The sequence below is a fragment of the Platalea leucorodia genome, assembly GCF_965183815.1.
Source record: "Platalea leucorodia genome assembly, chromosome: 3".
Classification (NCBI taxonomy): domain Eukaryota; kingdom Metazoa; phylum Chordata; class Aves; order Pelecaniformes; family Threskiornithidae; genus Platalea; species Platalea leucorodia.
In genome coordinates, this window is record NC_138825.1 from 95,180,667 (window position 1) to 95,198,790 (window position 18,124).

The window sequence follows — 18,124 nt, forward strand, 5'->3', positions numbered from 1 at the left end:
AACCATTTTTTCCTGTGCAGCAAAATTTTCAGCTGCTGAATTAAGAAATCAACCCCAAAATCTAATTAGGCCAACATTTCCTGATTGTTGTAGCTAGGCAATAATGCCGGAAGATTAAAAACTACTTCTGTCAGAACAAAACACATTTGAACTCATCACATCATCTACTGAATAGATCACACGTTTTTGCAGAGTACTACAAAAAACACTGAGGTTGTCATTAACTAGGAAGTACTGACTAAATTTTTCAACAGGATTTGAGATAGCTTCGAAAAGAACAATCCAAGTGAAAGATCACTGCTGCAATAACAAGCTTTGTCCCATATAAGAGAATGTTCTTTCCTGTAGTAACGAACCTTTAATAGGCTTTCCAAATTTTTATGATGATCCTTATCACCTAATGGAACTTCACTCTCAGTCAAAGTGAATTTAAGCATACACAGAGAGCACAATTTCTATCATTTAACCATTGTGCCATTCATGTCGACCAGTGAATTCTGAATAACAGCATTAGTGATTATTGAATTAATGATATCTGTGAATTCACGAACAATTTTTCCAAGTATGTCAAGTGGAAAAATCTGTCTGGAACAGCAGGTGTAGAGACCTGGTAACTCATAACTAACTGCAATCACAGAAGAATAAATTTTTATATACGTTCAGGCACCAGAATCAGATGTTAAGTCTGCCCTGCAGCTATAGCCAACATCCAAGTAGGGAATGGGAGATGGAGCCGCTGGCACAACGGGCTGCTGATTCTCTCCGAGACTTGTATGGCAAAAAGGATGACAAAACTCCGTACCACTGCCCTTTAACTAATTCAAAACAGGGCTTCAATTATTTGCAATGGACAATATTCACTGTGGATACCACAGAGCTCTTGAGCATAATCAAATCAAAATGACTTACGACAAGTTTAAAATAAAAAAACCAACAATCTGATTCCATTAGTAAACCACCATTTTCCTTAGGACTATACTCATCACAGAATCCTAGAATAGAATAATTTATGCTGGAAGGGACCTTTGGAGATCATCTGATCCTACCCACCTGCTGGAAGCAGGGCCAACTTTGATGTTAGATCAGGTAGCTCAGGGTCCTACCCGCTTGCTTTGACTTGAAGGAAATGTCTTGGTTTCATCAAGGTACACTAGTCGCAACATTCTGTATAATTCTGTTCATTTACATACTTGTTTGGAAATAGGGATCTGGAAGCTTTGCCAAAATGCAGTCTGGATATAGGGACTTCAAAAATTATGCCCTGGAAGGCAGCCATCTCCTGCAGCTGGTCTTCCGCACTGCTTTGTGAAGTTAACACATCACACACAGACCTAGAACCGTGCCCCAAAAATTCAAGCCTTGAGATCCTGAGACAGCTGAGGTCTCAGATTGAGGTGCCGCGGTACAGATGCAAGGACGCGCAGGCTTTCAGCTGCAGTCCCACAAGAAGACTGATCAGGGAGCTAGATTTACATCAACTCATGAGGTTCACGTCAGCTCAAACTCTGCATTGAAGATTTTACTTTAAAGAACTTGGCTCCAGGTGCTACCAGGCTCTTCCAACATTGTTGGAACATTGCTACTGAGGGCTGGTAAGTCCTTCCTCTTAGCGGAACTGATAAGGTTAGTCTCCACGCCATGCTACCGATAGGGATGCTATTTCAATTCTAGCCTCATCCTCATCACGAGTTATAAACCGTCACTCCCTCAAGTCAAGAGCTGAAATGCTTTTTCCCTCCACAAAGCCAAATAGCACCACGTAAGCTAAGCTGACATCCTGTATGTAACAGACATCTCAAGAAAACACGTCAACCATGCTTATTCACTGCTGACCTGTTGTTAACATACAACTAAACGAAAATGAAAACAAACGTCTTTTCCTCCTCTCAGAGACTGAGAAAATGCACATTTTTAAAGAGGGGAGATAAGGCAATAAACAAGCACATCAGAATTCCGCTAATCAAGACCTGTGAAGTACTAACACATATGAATCTAAGCCTACCTATGCAAGTACAAAAACATCCTGGAAGAGACTATGGCTGCACATTCACATTTGTGAACTCTGTGGCATAAGAGAAACAGAACTGTAGAGCAACCCTGTTGGTATTAAGAATCCCTCATCCATCATAATGCCCATTTTCAGGAGAGTTTACTTTGGACTAGCTCTAGTCTGGTCCTGTGGATGCAACGTGCACTGGCTGCTTGCTAAAGCTCATTCATTGTGCTCTGAAGTAAACAGGGATCACGAAGAGATTTGTTTCTGAATGCATTCCTGAGTGCTAATGTGGGCATATTCTACAGCTGAGAAATTGGACTTAAAAATAAGTTCAGAACTAAAGCTGAAGTAGAAAAACTTGCAGGTCCGAAGTTTGTTGCAGGAAAGACTCCCGCCGGTGAGAGAACGATTCATAACTGGGACAGAAAACAGCATTTTGAGGAAGCCGGTCTCAGCAAGCCATCCTTCTGACAGACATCATTCATTATTCATTATAGGAGAACGAGTTCTGCCTGAAGTTTTGCAGTCAGTCTACTCGCCAAATCCTTAATTGCAAATGATCAATCACAATTCATATCAAACTGGGATCTACCTCCAGGGTCTTCAGTTAATGTTGTTTCAGGTGACTGACAAGCTCAAGCTTCTGCAGGCAAAGACCAACTGATGGAACTGGACTCTGTTTTTAATACGTGTACTGACTGGTGTATTGGCATTCTAAACAAGGTATTCGGACAGAAAAGTCTTCTCTGAAATCAAACTAAAGCCAAACGTTGCACGTCACTGACATTTTTCTTAGATGATCAGAACATCAAAACCAGCCTACATATAAATGAAACTGTTCTCTCACTGCTAATTTCTTAACAAACAAGGCAGGGTCTCTGAACCGATAAAAAATGACCGTCTGAAGTACCATGAACAAGAAAGTGCAGACTTGTTGGGTGGCAATGGCTACAAATAAAGAATTTACAGTTTATTTTCCTGGAGTCCCTGGAATATGTTAGTTTTTATGAAAAATATAACCAGCTGAGTATAAAATGTAAATAAGGTAAGAAACAAAATATTCTAATTGAAGAGAAAAAAAAACCCAGCAGCTTCTCTTGTTTACCTTGCACAAAACAAAGTGAATTAGAGAAGCTGGGAGAAATGCTTGGGACAGTGCTCAAGTTACACCTGAAAGCATCTTCGGTTTCACTGGAGCTACTGCCTTTCCACTGCCGCAGACAAAAAATTACAATGTGCTCCACCTGGAATCAATTCTGCATTTGAATACACCGATCAAATGCATATCCTTCCTTAATCTCTTAAAATAAAAAACTTTTGGTTATTATTATTTTGGTGATGTGCCAAAAAATCAGTTGGCATTTCATAAGCTAGCCTATTTTTACATTTGATGTTAGAAAGTAAACATGAAGGTGCAGTTGTTGCTTGTAGAAAATATTTAAACATAACCAACAGATTAAGAGGAAACAGAAATCAGGAGCTGTGCAAATTCAAGAAATAGCATAAACTTTAACTCTCTTAACTTTGAATAAATAATCCTATTACCTTTTGTTCTTTATAAGGAAATAAGGTCAGCTTTTGCTCCTTATCAGCAATTAGCAATGACGATAATTGTAAGACAGAAAATAGCTCTAAATTATTAGAATTTTGAATGGTCAAGTCCAGAAAGAAAACATCCAGATTTTTTTTTTTTTTAAAAACAACAATCCAATCAGAAATGGCATGTATTTCAGTCTCAGTTTCTTCCCACTACCTGCTATTATTCTCAGAAATAAAGATTTATTTTCATAGGGTAACCTATTACATGGCCTGAATTTTTTTTTTTTTTTGTAATTCTTAAACTTGAAGATAAGATATAAGAGGACTTTTTAAGGTTGCTTTAACAATTTAACTTTTTAAGGTCACTCTTTCTGCTTTAACAAACTTGATAGCTGGGCAATGAATGAGTTGTTCTTGACTTTTAAAAAAATATCCTACAACTGTAACACTCCATTAAGTGCATAAAAGCAAAACTAGCTGACAGACAAACCACATACAATGCTAGAGAAAAAAACAGAGACTTAGAAAAGCAGACAGTTAATCATCATCATCACTTGTCATCTGCTGTAATTTACTGAATCAATCATTTCAAAAGGCATTTACTATTTTAAGAATCAATTCCTATTTATACACCAGAAACAGATAAAGACAATTGTTGAAATAAGTGATCTGTCATTCTGCCTTGAAAAATTACTTGAAAATGAAACTGAAATGTTCCCGGAGTTCACCTGCTAAATGAGAGCTAACTGTGTCTCCAATGCTAGGTCTGAGGAAAATCTGCAAACAAAACTCTTATCCAGATATAATTCTAAAAGAACAATCAAATGAACACGTTCTAAATCATAGATATCTGTGTTTAGGTAATTTTCATTTAAGAATACTAACATCAATTAACGACGATAACAACTTTTTAACCCAAGTTTTGTCCCTTAGATGAATCACTATTCTGGCATGTAGTTGTATTTACCAGGCACAACACAGCATATTGACCAATTTATGCCAAGTTTCCTGGCAAATAACAAGCTTGACTTGGCCCCAGCTATTTTTAAAACAAACAAACACACAAAAAACCAGACCACGACTAATGATAATAAGCATCTACTGCTTGAGTATGAACCATGCACACATCACACCTTCATCAGCTTTTATCTCAGAACTCTGTAATTATCAGTCACTCCTCGCAAAGGATGAAATACAATACATAAATAGAGGCATTGTAACAACTGTAGCTGTTAGGAACACCTATTTCTTTCTGCGGTGGTGCATTCCCCGCCCCCCTTCCTCTGGACCCCTTTACGATCACAGGGACCCCCGTCAAGGCTTGGCCTTTGAGCAATGAGTCCGGCGGTTGAGCGCCCCTTGGCCGTGCCGGGCACCGGTGCGTGGCTGAGCTGGGGAACGAGAATGCCTTCATCTCACCGGGCACCGTCAGCCACCCCCGACAGCTTGGCAACACCTCACGGTGGATCGTAACTCGGGCGGATCGGTACGGGAGGATCCTGCCTGCCTGCCTGAGATGGACAAGAACTCAGCAATTACCGACCTGAATTGTGGCCAGAATGGAAATTTACTGATGCCTAAAGCCAATCATCTCACAACCCTATAAACAGCGGTACCACGGGAGACCCTTTCAGCTCTCCTGGACGGCAGCGGGCTGCGCCAGAGCCTCCCCCTGAGCGGGACGCCTCCCCGAGCTCCAAACCCTTAAGTTTGGATACGGAGGCCTGGCAACAGGCCCCGGGCTGACCTCCGGCGCCCTTCGCTCCTTGAGCTCAACTTTCGCCCGTTGAGACCGTCATCTGAAGTGAGTATTTCACTGAACTCGAGGGGAATTTTTACCAGGTACCTTTACCTGTGCATACTGCATTCTCACTGAACCCGAGGGAATTTTTAATAGGTACCTTTAGCTGTGCATATAGCGAGTATTTCACCAAACTCGTGATAAATTACTAGGTACCTTTATTAGGCCGTGTGTGTGTGTGTGTAAATCGTTTCAAATATTGTAGTAGACCCCATTTAATCACTTTGCAGATGCTAGATTAACCAATGATTAGTTACTGCTAAATTCTTGTGATTCTCTCCTTACTATGAACAAACCTTAAACTGCTGCTGAATACGTATAATCCTTTAGACATAACCTGTTGACCAAGTCTGGGACTAGGATTGGATCCAGTCGCACCTAGGCTCCTCTCTGAGAAGGAGTTTAGAAAACAAGGGGGTCCTCTCTGAACCTCGTGACTCAACGGGAGGGCCTCCTTTACCCCCCTTGTATTTTCTTCTATCTCAATTCCCCCTCGCCTCTACTCCATTCATTTAATAAGTAACAGAGTGAACCTTGCCATCAAACTTTGTTAAATCACTCTTTTATAAATTTCTATTAAAATCACTTTTGCAAATATCTTTGACGGTGATTATTTAAGCAACCTAACCACTCATTCGCGACAGTTTCTTACTGGATGCTTTAAAAAAATCCTATTGAAAGATTTTTACAGTAAAGGAAAACCGAGGTAGAGAACCTAAAGAAACTGAGAAGAGCAAGTTCTGGGTAACCATTCCTTCAGCAAGTAATGACAGACTGACTTACACTGTACTAAGGAAGAGTTGCACGATAAAGATGGGAGGGATTTATTCATGATTTATTCATAATTTTTCAGTTTCATTTTTCAGTAGCGAAGGTTCTTTTGAAGTCTGAATCTATTGTTATGTGAGAATTTTGCATGTGCTCAGAAGACTCACAATTCTTTTTGCAACATCACACACAAAACCTGCTTCTCCCGATGGAATATGCTGTAAGCTCTCTACATTAAAGCATTACAACTCCTTTCAGAACAGATTTTTTTGAGAGCGCACTCTGGAAAGAGAAAGAGCTCAGAAGTTTTGGCAGCAGCAGAGAAACTGACTGGTGCTGCTTCTTACTATGAGATCCAAGAGCCTGAGGTGATGTCCTGCCATGAAGCCCAACCTGGCCCCAAACAGGGAGGAAAAAGCAAGATTGGTAAAAATGTTTGTCATAGATCCTCCTAGATGCGTTGTTGTGATAGAAGCAGCACTGAGAAAGAGTTACCAGAAATGTGTTCATGATTGCAAGATTTCCGGTATTAACTGGTACTGCTCCAGGATTTAGAACACAGAATGGATATGAGCACAAATCTCTTGTTTCTGAATGATGCTAAGCATTAGTACTTACTGGAGCTTCTTTTTAAGGGTGGAAGGGGAGATGCTCAACTGTACTTTCACCTACAATGCTCGACAGAAAGTAGGAATTTCATCCATTTTGGGGTTAAGCAACAAGACAATGTGTTTAACAGAGATGTTCTCTGGCAAATTGGAGAACTAGAGCCACAAACCACCATACAACAACGTGGCTGAGACCTAGACCCTCAAAACATCACCTGCTGGCCCCACGGCCACTTTTAGGGATAATCTCGAAACCAACTGGACCACAGCAGAGTTGCAATAGTAGCAAGTTTTGCTGCCTTAGGGATTTTCCCAGCTGCAAAGCCAGCATCTGAAGAAGACACCACATTAAACAGCAATAGATGTTTCTGCATCTTAGACTCCTATTTTCCTATAGGATTAGAAAAAACAACAGAAGTTGCAAAGTCAGGGGTATACTTCTCAACAGCACTGTCAATCTCTTGCATGTAGCCTGGGATAAAGTGGCTCCTGGAAACACTTATGTTTAGAATGCCTATAGAGAACAGCTTGCAAATTCTCTGGATTGAAAATCTGAAGAGAAACTGTACAGTTAGGGGAATCCCAAACTCCTCTCATCCGGTGTCTGAGAGTCAAGCATAGCCAATACCGTATGCCCACTGAATCAACAAAGAGATGGCAGGACAGAAGCATGCCTTGTACAGATATTGAGAGTTAAAGACACCAACACCTACAGTGTACATAAAGTCTATTAACTAAACCCTCAAAGGAAAACTTTTTTCCTTCTCTTTTAGGGAAGTGTAAAGCTTGCTTTCTTTTCTCCTTAAATAAAATTATCAAACTTCTGCATCTCTTCCTCCTTCTCCCCCAACCTTTCCTTCTCCCTCACACCAAGCTCAGTGAAGGACCTGGAAACAAGACGGTGTATGAGGCTGTGGCCCAAGATACAGCTCTTTCCATGTCTTCAGTAAGAAGGCAGAAAAAGGAAACTGAGCCCTAAGACTTTTAGGCTCCTACTACAGTTTATGGGGAATAAAGTCTGAAACACGTCACGACTCCTAAGACAACGCTATCTAGGTCTTTCAAAAAGCCCGTCGCATAGAGATCTGTCATAAGAAAATGTGTCTTATTTCTAGAATAGACAGCAATATTCAAATAACGGTGTCTCTACTCATGCTGAGATATATACGCATAAAAATAAGGAATACCAAATTCTTTAAAGCGAACTGATTAATTAATCTGATTATAACACAGGTCCCACAGTCTTACCCAGCATCCACTGTGTAACTTCACAGAAGCTCATAACTTCTGTTTGGGATCAAACATTTATTTTCAAAAGACCGCAAAGCTACACTGAGACCACTTCAGCTGATGGCGGTCCAGTTGCTACAATAATTTTTAACTTCCCAGTTCACCTTTAAATACCAGTTCAGCCTTAAATATCACCTTACCAGCAACAAAGTCACTTTGTGATAGCAGATTTTGAACAGAAGGGGAAAAAAAATCCCAAGTTTTTCTAATACCAGTTTTTCATCAACATTCTATCTTATCCATGATTTTTCTTCTTGCTCCGTATTCTTTTCTGCTTCTTCCAAGTCCTGTAAGTTTTATATTCTAACATCTCAAGAGCTAGATGTCAGTCTTTTACTTTACGTATCTTTGTACTGCTTTGCTCTCAACAAAGTTTCAGCTGTGACACCCTAGAAATATTTTCATGGAGAAACATGCCCAAGTTTTTCACAAAACACCATGAGCACCTCTGGCTCCACAATTGCTTGCCTGACACACATTTAGAAATACCTGTCAGATAAATCCTCAACAACTTTATAATGCTTAATAGAAACTACCCCCCAACTGGCACATTCTTCACTGCCAAAACTGACTCGCAGCCAACGGCTGAAATAAGAATATTCAAACCACAGAAATTGTATGAATGATATAGTAAGAATAATTTGATTTTTTTTTAGCTATTATGCTAAGTACAACTCCTCCTTTCTTTATCAAAATGAGTTTTTGTTTTCCCTGCCCATCTTAATGAGGAAATAAGACGGGTTGGCAAAAACTTCAAAGCAAAGTTTTACGTTTATAGAATAGATAAGAAAAATAGATAAGAAACAGGTAATCCTAAATGAGCGTATATGTACTTGATTTATCATACTAGCTTCAGTGGCTCAAGAGGAAGCTCATTTTGTGTGTATAGATACACACATATATACGTGTGTGTGTATATACACATATATATATAGACGTGCGTGTATATATCTATACACACATATATATACGTGTGTGGGTGTGGGGGTGTGTGTGTGTATATATATGTGCACAGTGGCTGCACTCAGAACTTTGGCTCATTAGCTAGGAAGGAAAGTATCAAATCAATGGTCTACCTCCGCAACAAACATGGTTTATTGTTTATTTTACTTGAAGAATATGGGACTAGAGCCAAAATAACTCTTATATAAACTGAAACAGGAGCTTGTTGGAACATTTTTTCCAGGTTTCCTATTCACATTTATGTACAGTGGTCCTTAAAAGATAATAAGTATTAACCAAGCTTACCTGCTTTTTTACTAAGTTTGTATAAGAATGTTTGTCGTGGATCTGAATGGTCTCGACACGTCAATTGCAATAAAGAACCAGACTTCTTCCACTTCTGCATAAACCACAGTCCTGCATTGTTAGGTACAACATGAGTATAGATACACAATAAAATACAAAAACTAATTAAACATAAGTAAAAGTAGGTAAAGTCCATATATTTAGCTACTCAGATGTTAGTCTTATTTTTCATGTCAGCACTGTCAAGCCCAGAAATATTTAAAATTTTTGTTCATTATTCTTTCCTGTCCACATATAATAAAGCACGAAGACCATTATTTCCACTAATGTACATGCCTTTCTAGAAGAAAAAAACCTATACTTACAAAAAGTGAAAATACATTAATAAGTTAGCCATAACTTACAGAATATTAGAACGTTTCGATGTTGAAATATGTAGCACTGAACAACAAGCATTACTTCTCAGATTTCTAAAGATAACTTTATAGAACCGCTGAATTCATTAAATACAACTTGAACAAAGGAAGCAGAATTTTCTGGGAGGAAAATCATAGTATTATATTTTCTATGATGCTGTACCCTCTTCATTAGTCAATGAGCAAAGCCAGCTGGCTAACTGGCCTTTCAGAAAATCTTGTCCCCCTTGCCAAGCAAAAGAAAAGCAAGCAACCAAGCCCTTACAGCCTCAAGCATGTGTTGATTCAACCCTCAAGGAAACAGTTATCTTTTACTGAAGGAATTCATTGAAGGTCATTAATGTATACACACAATATAGTAATTTAGACTTCAATACCCATTACTTATTATTATCTTGGTATTTTCCAAAATCTTAAGGAGTTTGAAATGCAGAGGAAGATTATTATATGAAAAGGACATTTTGTACAGTCTTCAACTATAAAAGAGATTAAATACTCCAGAAATCCTTATTTTTTTCAGTGAATATATTCTGGATTATACTTTGATAGCTTTAACCTTAGTTAACTGAAAGACATTTGCTAGTGATTATATAAACAAGCAAACAGCCCTGTCTCTTTGTATCCTGGAAAACTGCAATTTCTAAAAGCAAAGTAATGCTAACACTTTTGGGTGATTTGAGTGAGATGCAGTTACAGATTAAAATACGTGAAAGAAACTGTCCACAGATATACTAGGTTAAACGCCCAGTAGGTACCCATAGTGATTTATATTGCAGATGTCTTAATCCTGAAGTGAACCTCGCTGGTAGCGTATTGAGGGCTATAAACGGTACCATTTCAACCCAATTCAAAGAGCTCTCACATTCCCCCTGCTTCTACAAACTCCAACAGTAACTCCTGTTAACCAGCAATTCCTGTCCACTTTTCTTAAGCTCAACACGTGAGTTAAAAGTTTTTCCTCCTCATTTTTGTATGAAACAAAATAATAACAAAATCAATAAATAAACTGGCACTAAACAAAGTAATTCATGATTTTTAGAGTGTTTTTAAAGACTTTAATGAGCATGTTTATATTTAGTGAAAATAAGTGTTACTCATTTTGGGTTTGGGCTCTCCAAGGTAGGTGATAATCTCAGAAACAAGTTTTCCTTTAAAAATTTGATGCTACCTGAAAATATTTTCTAATGTTTATTTTAAAAGTCAGCAGTTTCTACAAGTTCTCCTAGAGCTACATTTAATCTTTAGAAAAACAGAGGTACAAACACATCTGCAGAAACACACTACAGGTTGTAAGGTTTACTGTAAGACATTTTTGAGAGAGAAAAGACACTACTAGTACTTCAAAATTATTTTAATGCATATTACTTACTTGTTTTGCTGATTAAGTATATTAAAATTCAGCTTATAATAAATCGAGCTCAACACATTAAAACTGGAGTTTCTTTACAGTGTAATAGAAAACCTGAATCAAACATATGGGAAAACACTTATGTCGACCATCTCTTGCACATCCTTCTATTGATACTTTATTTTTATAACACTTCTCTCTTCTTATGACAGTGAAGTGTGCACTTTCTCATAATCAAAGTAATGCAGAAATGTGCACCCCACATGAAACTGCTAAAGTGCATTTCAAAGACAAAATCTCCCCTAACCTTATACTACTGAAAACACTACTTTACCTGTATTAACAAGAGCACTGCTGTTGTAGAGGGTACCAAGATGTGGTCCAGACAGAGACAGGAAGGTATGAAGTTTGTTGAGGTAATATTTAAATCGAGGTCTTGTGAGCACTGAACGGATTATTAAGTTACCCAGTGAGTGTCCAATAAAGCTGTTTAAAAAGAAAAAACAGTATAACATAGAATTTGATGGCAATCTTCTTTTCTTTTAAACAGAGAAAAATAAAACTGGTGTCATAAAATGCTGAAAGAGCACAGGAGAAAATTAACGAAGTTTCCATTCAGAAGCCTGTATTTTAGGTCACACAGAAAACATAGCTTGTCCATATCTCCCAAGCTGCACAAACTCGTTACAAACATGTTCTGAGCTCCTCCAGAATTATTTTATACATCATTTTTGAAAAGCTAGTGAAAACAAACTATCCTTCCACCAGCATCTCCCACCCAAACCCAAGATTATTTCTGGTTGTATTTCCCTTAGCACCAAGTATTTGGAAGATATTTTATGACCTGTGCATGACTGAATAAATCACTACTTTGGCATGTGATGGCATTTAATATGATAAATGCATGGGAGTTAATGAAACAACTTAGTAGAGAAGGATTCCAAAAGTACTCCTCTAAGGGGGAATACCATTACTTAACTGAATCTGATTATTTTAAAATTGAAGCAACATCTCAAATCTGCTTAGCAGTTGGACCAAAATAAGTGATTATCAGCTTGAGCGAGGCAATTGAAGAATATGTGTCTGCCAGGAGAATAGTACATTTAGTTCTTTCCCTGGTTAAGTGAGTTATGGGAAAGATGGACGGGACTCTTTAGCTTCATGTATCTAAGAATAATTATTAATCTGAGGTCCCCACTGTCGTACCCATAAGTCTGTATAAAGCATTTCTTTAGAAAGGACACTACAAAATAAAGCAATTCTAGTTATTATGCAGTTATGCTTACAGATCCCTGCTGAGGTAAGAACCGCACCATCCTAGGCACTGACTTAAAGAGGATATGGTAGAGACGAGACTCACAAAATTAGAAGGAAAAATTGCCTTCCTCTTTCACAAATGTAATCTCAGGACATGGAGAGAACAACCAACCATCCAAAAATATACAGTAGAACTACCGTGGCTGGATCATATATGTGCCACAACATTACACCCATAAGATCATCCTTCCCTTTTGCTCTGTATCACTACATTCATCAACAAAAATAGCTAAAACAAAGCTACCAGTAATAATGTGTAAAATACAGTCCTAAAAAATTACTTGACTGTTAAATTGCTTCCCAAGCAAGAACTATTGAGTCTGAAAATTCCAGTTTAAGGCTAAATGAAAAAAATTCCAACATTAGGTTTTAAAACGGCAGGGCCACCCTTGAACTCCTAAACTCTGACATAATTATACATTTCTATGACAAAATAGGCTATTTGTTCCTTACCAATACACAGTTTAAACATGTATGTATATTCTTGTCATTCGCTTTTACTACTAGTTTTTCAAAATGTCTGCAATATCAGAAATTCTTTGCCACAGCTTGCTATGTTTGCCTAACTAATTTAGAAATGAAAGACATGTATGCTCTGTGCTGTCAGCACAACAGCAGTGCATTTGCAAAACAAAATACTGAGCTGCTGACTCTCTTGAATACTAAAATTTAAAACCATTCTCTCAGAGTACATCATAAAGTCCACACAAAAAAAAAACAAAACCGTAGATTTCTTTAGGAACAAGAAAATGTCCACAGAAATTGAGTGTGTTTATCCTGAAGATGATCTGCATCACCCAATTGCTCTAATTGCTCTTGAGTAAAAGAGATTATTTTCTAAAGATCCGAACATTAGCAGAGATGTTCTCTTGACAGTTCTCTGACAGTTCATCCACTATTTATTAAACGTCATAAAAGCATGAGAAACTCTTATATTGTACCATAACAAAGGACAATTTCATTAGTGGAAAAAACAGTGATCCGTCAATCAACCCTATCATCCTCAAGAATATGGGCATACCTGAACTAAGACTTCAGAAACACGAAAGATCCATTTGAGGAAAAAAGGTGTTCACAATTAGCTATGTGAATGTACCTCACAGATTAAACACTTGTTCTTAATTTGTAAAGACTTAGAAAAATAACAAAGGGTACAGTAATACCTTGTGTTCAAATTCTGATGTTTAGGTGAACACGTAATAAGCTTTTAATATTATTTTCTAATAGAGAGAGGTTTAACGATTTGCTCAAAACAAAAAGGGAGGAAAAGGAAAACCCTTCAAAAAGGGTTTTGAAAGTGTAAGACAAAAACATAACCCATCCTACTCATTCATTGTTTTGGATACCTGCAACTGTGGGATGCTCTGCAAAACCAATGCATTTCTGAACAGTAGGTGGCAATATTACCATCTTTTGAATACAAGATATCATTAACACACTGAAGTAGTAGGACTGTACTGTAGTATTTATATGCGCATTATGGCACAAGTCTACCAAGTCAGATCATACTGGAAAATTAGACACAGTAAAGCCTCATTATTCTGTGCTAACAAACGAAAAATCCTGTCCAACTATAAACATTTCATGAAAGGAAAAAAAAAAATATCCATCAAAAGCCATAATCAAAAAGGTGCTGAAACATTTAACAGATGTTTTAATATATGCATAGCACTAAAAATTGCCTTTTTTGTGAGCCAATGTTACTTAGGGAAGAGGATGACAAGCTGAATAATCCAACTGAGGTGAAAGTCCAGTACAGGTCATTAGAAATTTATGTAAGACCTGACATGAGGAAAACGGTTTCTGAAACTACACTGTAAGTGCATGTGGTTTATTTCCTAGCTATGTGGTGACCTGGAACAGATTCCATCCTCCCAGATACTCAAAACTTCAATGGGGATGACTGAGCCATTTGACTTGCTTCAAAGTTGCCTTAACTTTGCAGGTGGCACTGGTATGAGCGGGTAACTGGTCCAAGATGACCTCCAGAGGTCCCCTCAACCTAAAGTATTCTGCGATTCTTTACAAACAGTTGTTTTATAAGACAAGCTGCTGTTGGTTTGAATCAAGCCTCCAGTTCATGCTTGCTACACACTCGTAGTGAGCACAAAGATTGTGTTCAGAGGAGATCAATGCACGTGTTGGGTAGTGTGCTGGTGCAATAACTGGTGTTAGCTTTAGCAGTACCAAAAATGTTGGTTCATGGAAGTTGACACTATAGTATGGCTCTGGGTTCTGGTGGTACAGGGAGTGCCTTTTCTTATCTCACTATAACAATGTAGAACAATAAATAGGATATTGCTATCAGCACGAGGCCTTGCATTCACCTGACAGCGCAGAACCTCAGAATTATTGACTTGTCTTGGCCTGAGCTGATTTTAGTTTGTTTTAGCTGTGACAACAATCATCTGGCAGCAAAGTAACAAGTCAGGCCTAAAGTTGCTTTAGTTTCACTATAGTTTCTATTAATAACAAGTAGTTATTCTGTGTGGCTTGAACTGTGTATCACTAGAGTAAAGTGTGGTGTGGAAGAGTGCAGACACAGGTATCGTATGCCAGAGGTCCCCAATGGTCTATCAATGGTCACTGCAGAAGCACAATCTTGCAACTCAGGAAAGAAAGCCAGAGTTAGAGATAACAGAGAAGGGGGGGGGGTGGGGGGGTGGGGGGGTGGAGGAGTAAATGGGAAACAAAAGAAAGAGCATGTGGGCAGACTGAAAATATGAAAGTCTGAAAATAAATCCAGGCAAACCCAAGGCCAGGGAGGCAGAAACCCCCACCATGAACATCATTCTCCTTACACTGCAGCCCCAGGATACTGATGTCCCACTGCTTAAGGAAGACAGGAACTACTGATCTTAGGGCCCAGAGAGTTTCTGGAATGGGAGCCTACCACCTGAGAAAAGATACTGGAAAGTTTCTGTGTAACAATTTTAGCCATATTAATAATGGGATTTTTCCGCATTCATTTGGACTATGAATTTCAGTAGTACTGTAACTAGACTAATAGTAATTTTTTTCTGCATTTTTATGAGATTATTAAAACACTAATTGGACTAACAATAAATTCTTAGCTCTGCATACGAAGCGTGTTCCCTTTTGCCCATAACAAGACTTTGAGCGTAAAAGAGGGACTGAACACAGGTATTTCTGACACACAATGCTGTCAGCTTCTTTGCCATACAAAATCACTGTAAGCCTGGAGACTGATTTCTGATTTGACTCAGCTATTGAGCAGCACTTGTACAGAGAACACTTCCTTTAGTGGACATGGAGATTTTATGAGGAGAAACTAGCATCATTCAGGAGAGCATGGCTAACTAGCACAAAGTCTGCTTTCTTTACAGCGGGACAGCCAAAACGAGGTAGGAACGCATCAGCTACTTGAACAGAGTACTCAATAGTACTTTCCTCGGCTTTCTGGGTCATCCCTTCAAGGACTTGCGTATAAGCACATCTCTTTCTGAAAGCCCTCTCATGTAGCTACCAGGAAACAGCTTCAGGATCCACTGATAGGTTTAACTTTCTCATAAGAAAAGCTAAAGTTGAGAGATGGAGATTTCTGCTTCGGCAGGGTCAATCACAAGTATATACCTTGGAAAGGAAACTAAAATAAAAATTGGTAATTTCTTTTTTCTTTCAAGGGACAAGTAATAGCTAAAACTGAAAAAAATATTTACAAATTGAAAGTCTTATGAGAGAAGCAAAGCAAAAGCAAATGAGAATTCAATTCTCAGGTATGAACAATGAGAAGGTAACTGGGTGGGTTTGCTCATTACAGCCTTCAGACCACAGCACGAGAGAGAAGATGTCAGTGTGTGCTGGTGGGTACTCTCCTTTCCCATACCGAGGGTGCTAACATGCAGTCTGTGTAACACAAATACCATCACACAGTGCTTTTTTTTTTTTTTCCTAAATCATCGATTTAGACAAATTTAACCATGTCAAATCTTGCCTATCTCAAAATAGAAACATTTGTTTAAAAAGTGAAAAAGTGAGATTATATCTAAACATGTTAGATGTTTTCTCTAGCTGAATAAGGCCTGCCAAACACATGACTGTGCAGAAACTTGTAGGAAATGCATGTGAGTAGCAAGTCAAAAAACATTCCAGATGTATAATTTGAGGATGCCTAAACAAATGGATGAAGTCAGGCTTCAATTTGCTCCTTTCATCTATCCATGAGCTAACTCCAGCAACACAGCTGAGTTAGTAAGGTAGTCTGCCCAAATGGTGTACCCTACTTTGAGAAAATAAATGGAACAAGTATTCCCTGGAAGTAACTGTAAAATGAAACAGGAATGCCTAGATTGGGATGAGCCTTCTATTAAGATGTAAAACATGCTTTTTAGCAGATGAAACAATCAGAAAATGTCAAAATGATGAAATATTTTGTTCATGTGGCTGCCCTTCAATGTCACAGATAAGATGGGATTTCCCTGTAGGAATGACAATATGGACAGTCTGCTATGTCATACTTGGTGAAGAGACTATAAAATCAGAAGAAAACTAACTTTGTCTTGACATAGCGCTATCACAGATAATGTTTTGAGAAAGTTGAAGGAAACTGTTTTTCTGCAGAACCCTCCCACGCAGGATCTGAGGAAGCACAGGACAGCAGTTCCTTACATGTAATGCTTAACTCTGCCCTCAAACCGCCAACAGGACTAGATGAGCTTACACCACTGTTCAGTCTTTTTTCAGCTGGGAATTCCCTCTCTCTCCTTTTTCCTCCTTTCCCCTACTCCTCCCGCTCCCTGAATTTCTCTTTCCTATCTCTCTTTTGGCCTGCTCCTGAGCATCACAGTTCAGAACACCACAGGGCTCTAGTTTTAAGTTTATTTCTATAAATAGTATAGAACAGACATTACCTGATTTTTGAAAGGGTTAGATTATAAATTTGTATATACTGTATAATTTCATCTAAAAGGCGATCTGTCATGGAATCAAAATCAGCAAAGGTATCATTCTGTAAAATAAAAGAAATAAAAAATAACAACTGTATTTTCTAATGCAGCAATATACATTCTGCATTCAGTCTGAATTGTTATTCCCCAGTGTTTTGATCAACAGCACACAAATAAAAGCATCCATATTGACGTCGAATACAAACACTACAGCTGGTTATTATAATTTTTTCAAGTTTCTCTTCTCGTAACATGGAATAAAGTGATACACATTTTACTGTAAGACTACTTTCTTCTAATACACCAGAAGAAATCTTAACATTACACAGCCAGCCTTACTTCTAAGCCTTCCCCTACACAATCTTATCTGTAGCGGAACAGAAGACCAAACTGTGTATTCAGAACTAAATCACACTGCCCATGAAACAGAAATGAGACAATTACTGCAACAGCAGAAGAGTCTACATTAGTACTGTTTATTCAAAACAAAACAAAAAAATCCTTGAAGCCTTATTCCCAGTTCATAGCTGATTCTCTACAATGACTGGCAGTAAGAAATTAAAAAAAGAGGTAGGCAAACGCTGCCTAAGACTTTCCAACACATGTTCCAAAGGATCTGTGCTAAAATCTGTAGTGTTCAAGATATTGATAAATGATCTGGGAAAGGGAAGGAGGAGATGAGACGTCAGAGTTTGGAGACAAAACCAAATATCCAGGATAGCCAAATCTAGAACCGATCAGAATTTCAGAAGAATCTTATAGTACTGCATGCCTGGGTGATAAAATGGCAAGAAATGCAAAACAGTGTTACACAGCGAAAAACAGCCCTAAACATGTAGGCAAACAATAACCTATACATCTGCGTTCTATATAATAAGCTACATTA

The 18,124-nt window shown here is 38.3% G+C and overlaps 1 protein-coding gene across 3 annotated transcripts in view; it reads right to left on the reverse strand.

The window, feature by feature from the left end:
• Positions 1-18,124, reverse strand: part of FAM135A (family with sequence similarity 135 member A) — a 93,349-nt gene that overhangs the window by 5,883 nt on the left and 69,342 nt on the right. For 2 of the 3 annotated variants that reach the window (XM_082306838.1, XM_082306839.1), the window contains 3 exons: positions 17,203-17,300; positions 11,349-11,500; positions 9,251-9,361 (listed from right to left, as the gene is read on the reverse strand). In XM_082306838.1, the coding sequence (XP_082162964.1) occupies positions 9,251-9,361; positions 11,349-11,500; positions 17,203-17,300 (361 nt within the window). Of the gene's footprint in view, positions 1-9,250; positions 9,362-11,348; positions 11,501-17,202; positions 17,301-18,124 lie in introns of those variants that run through there. The other variant, XM_082306840.1, reaches the window with a different exon arrangement.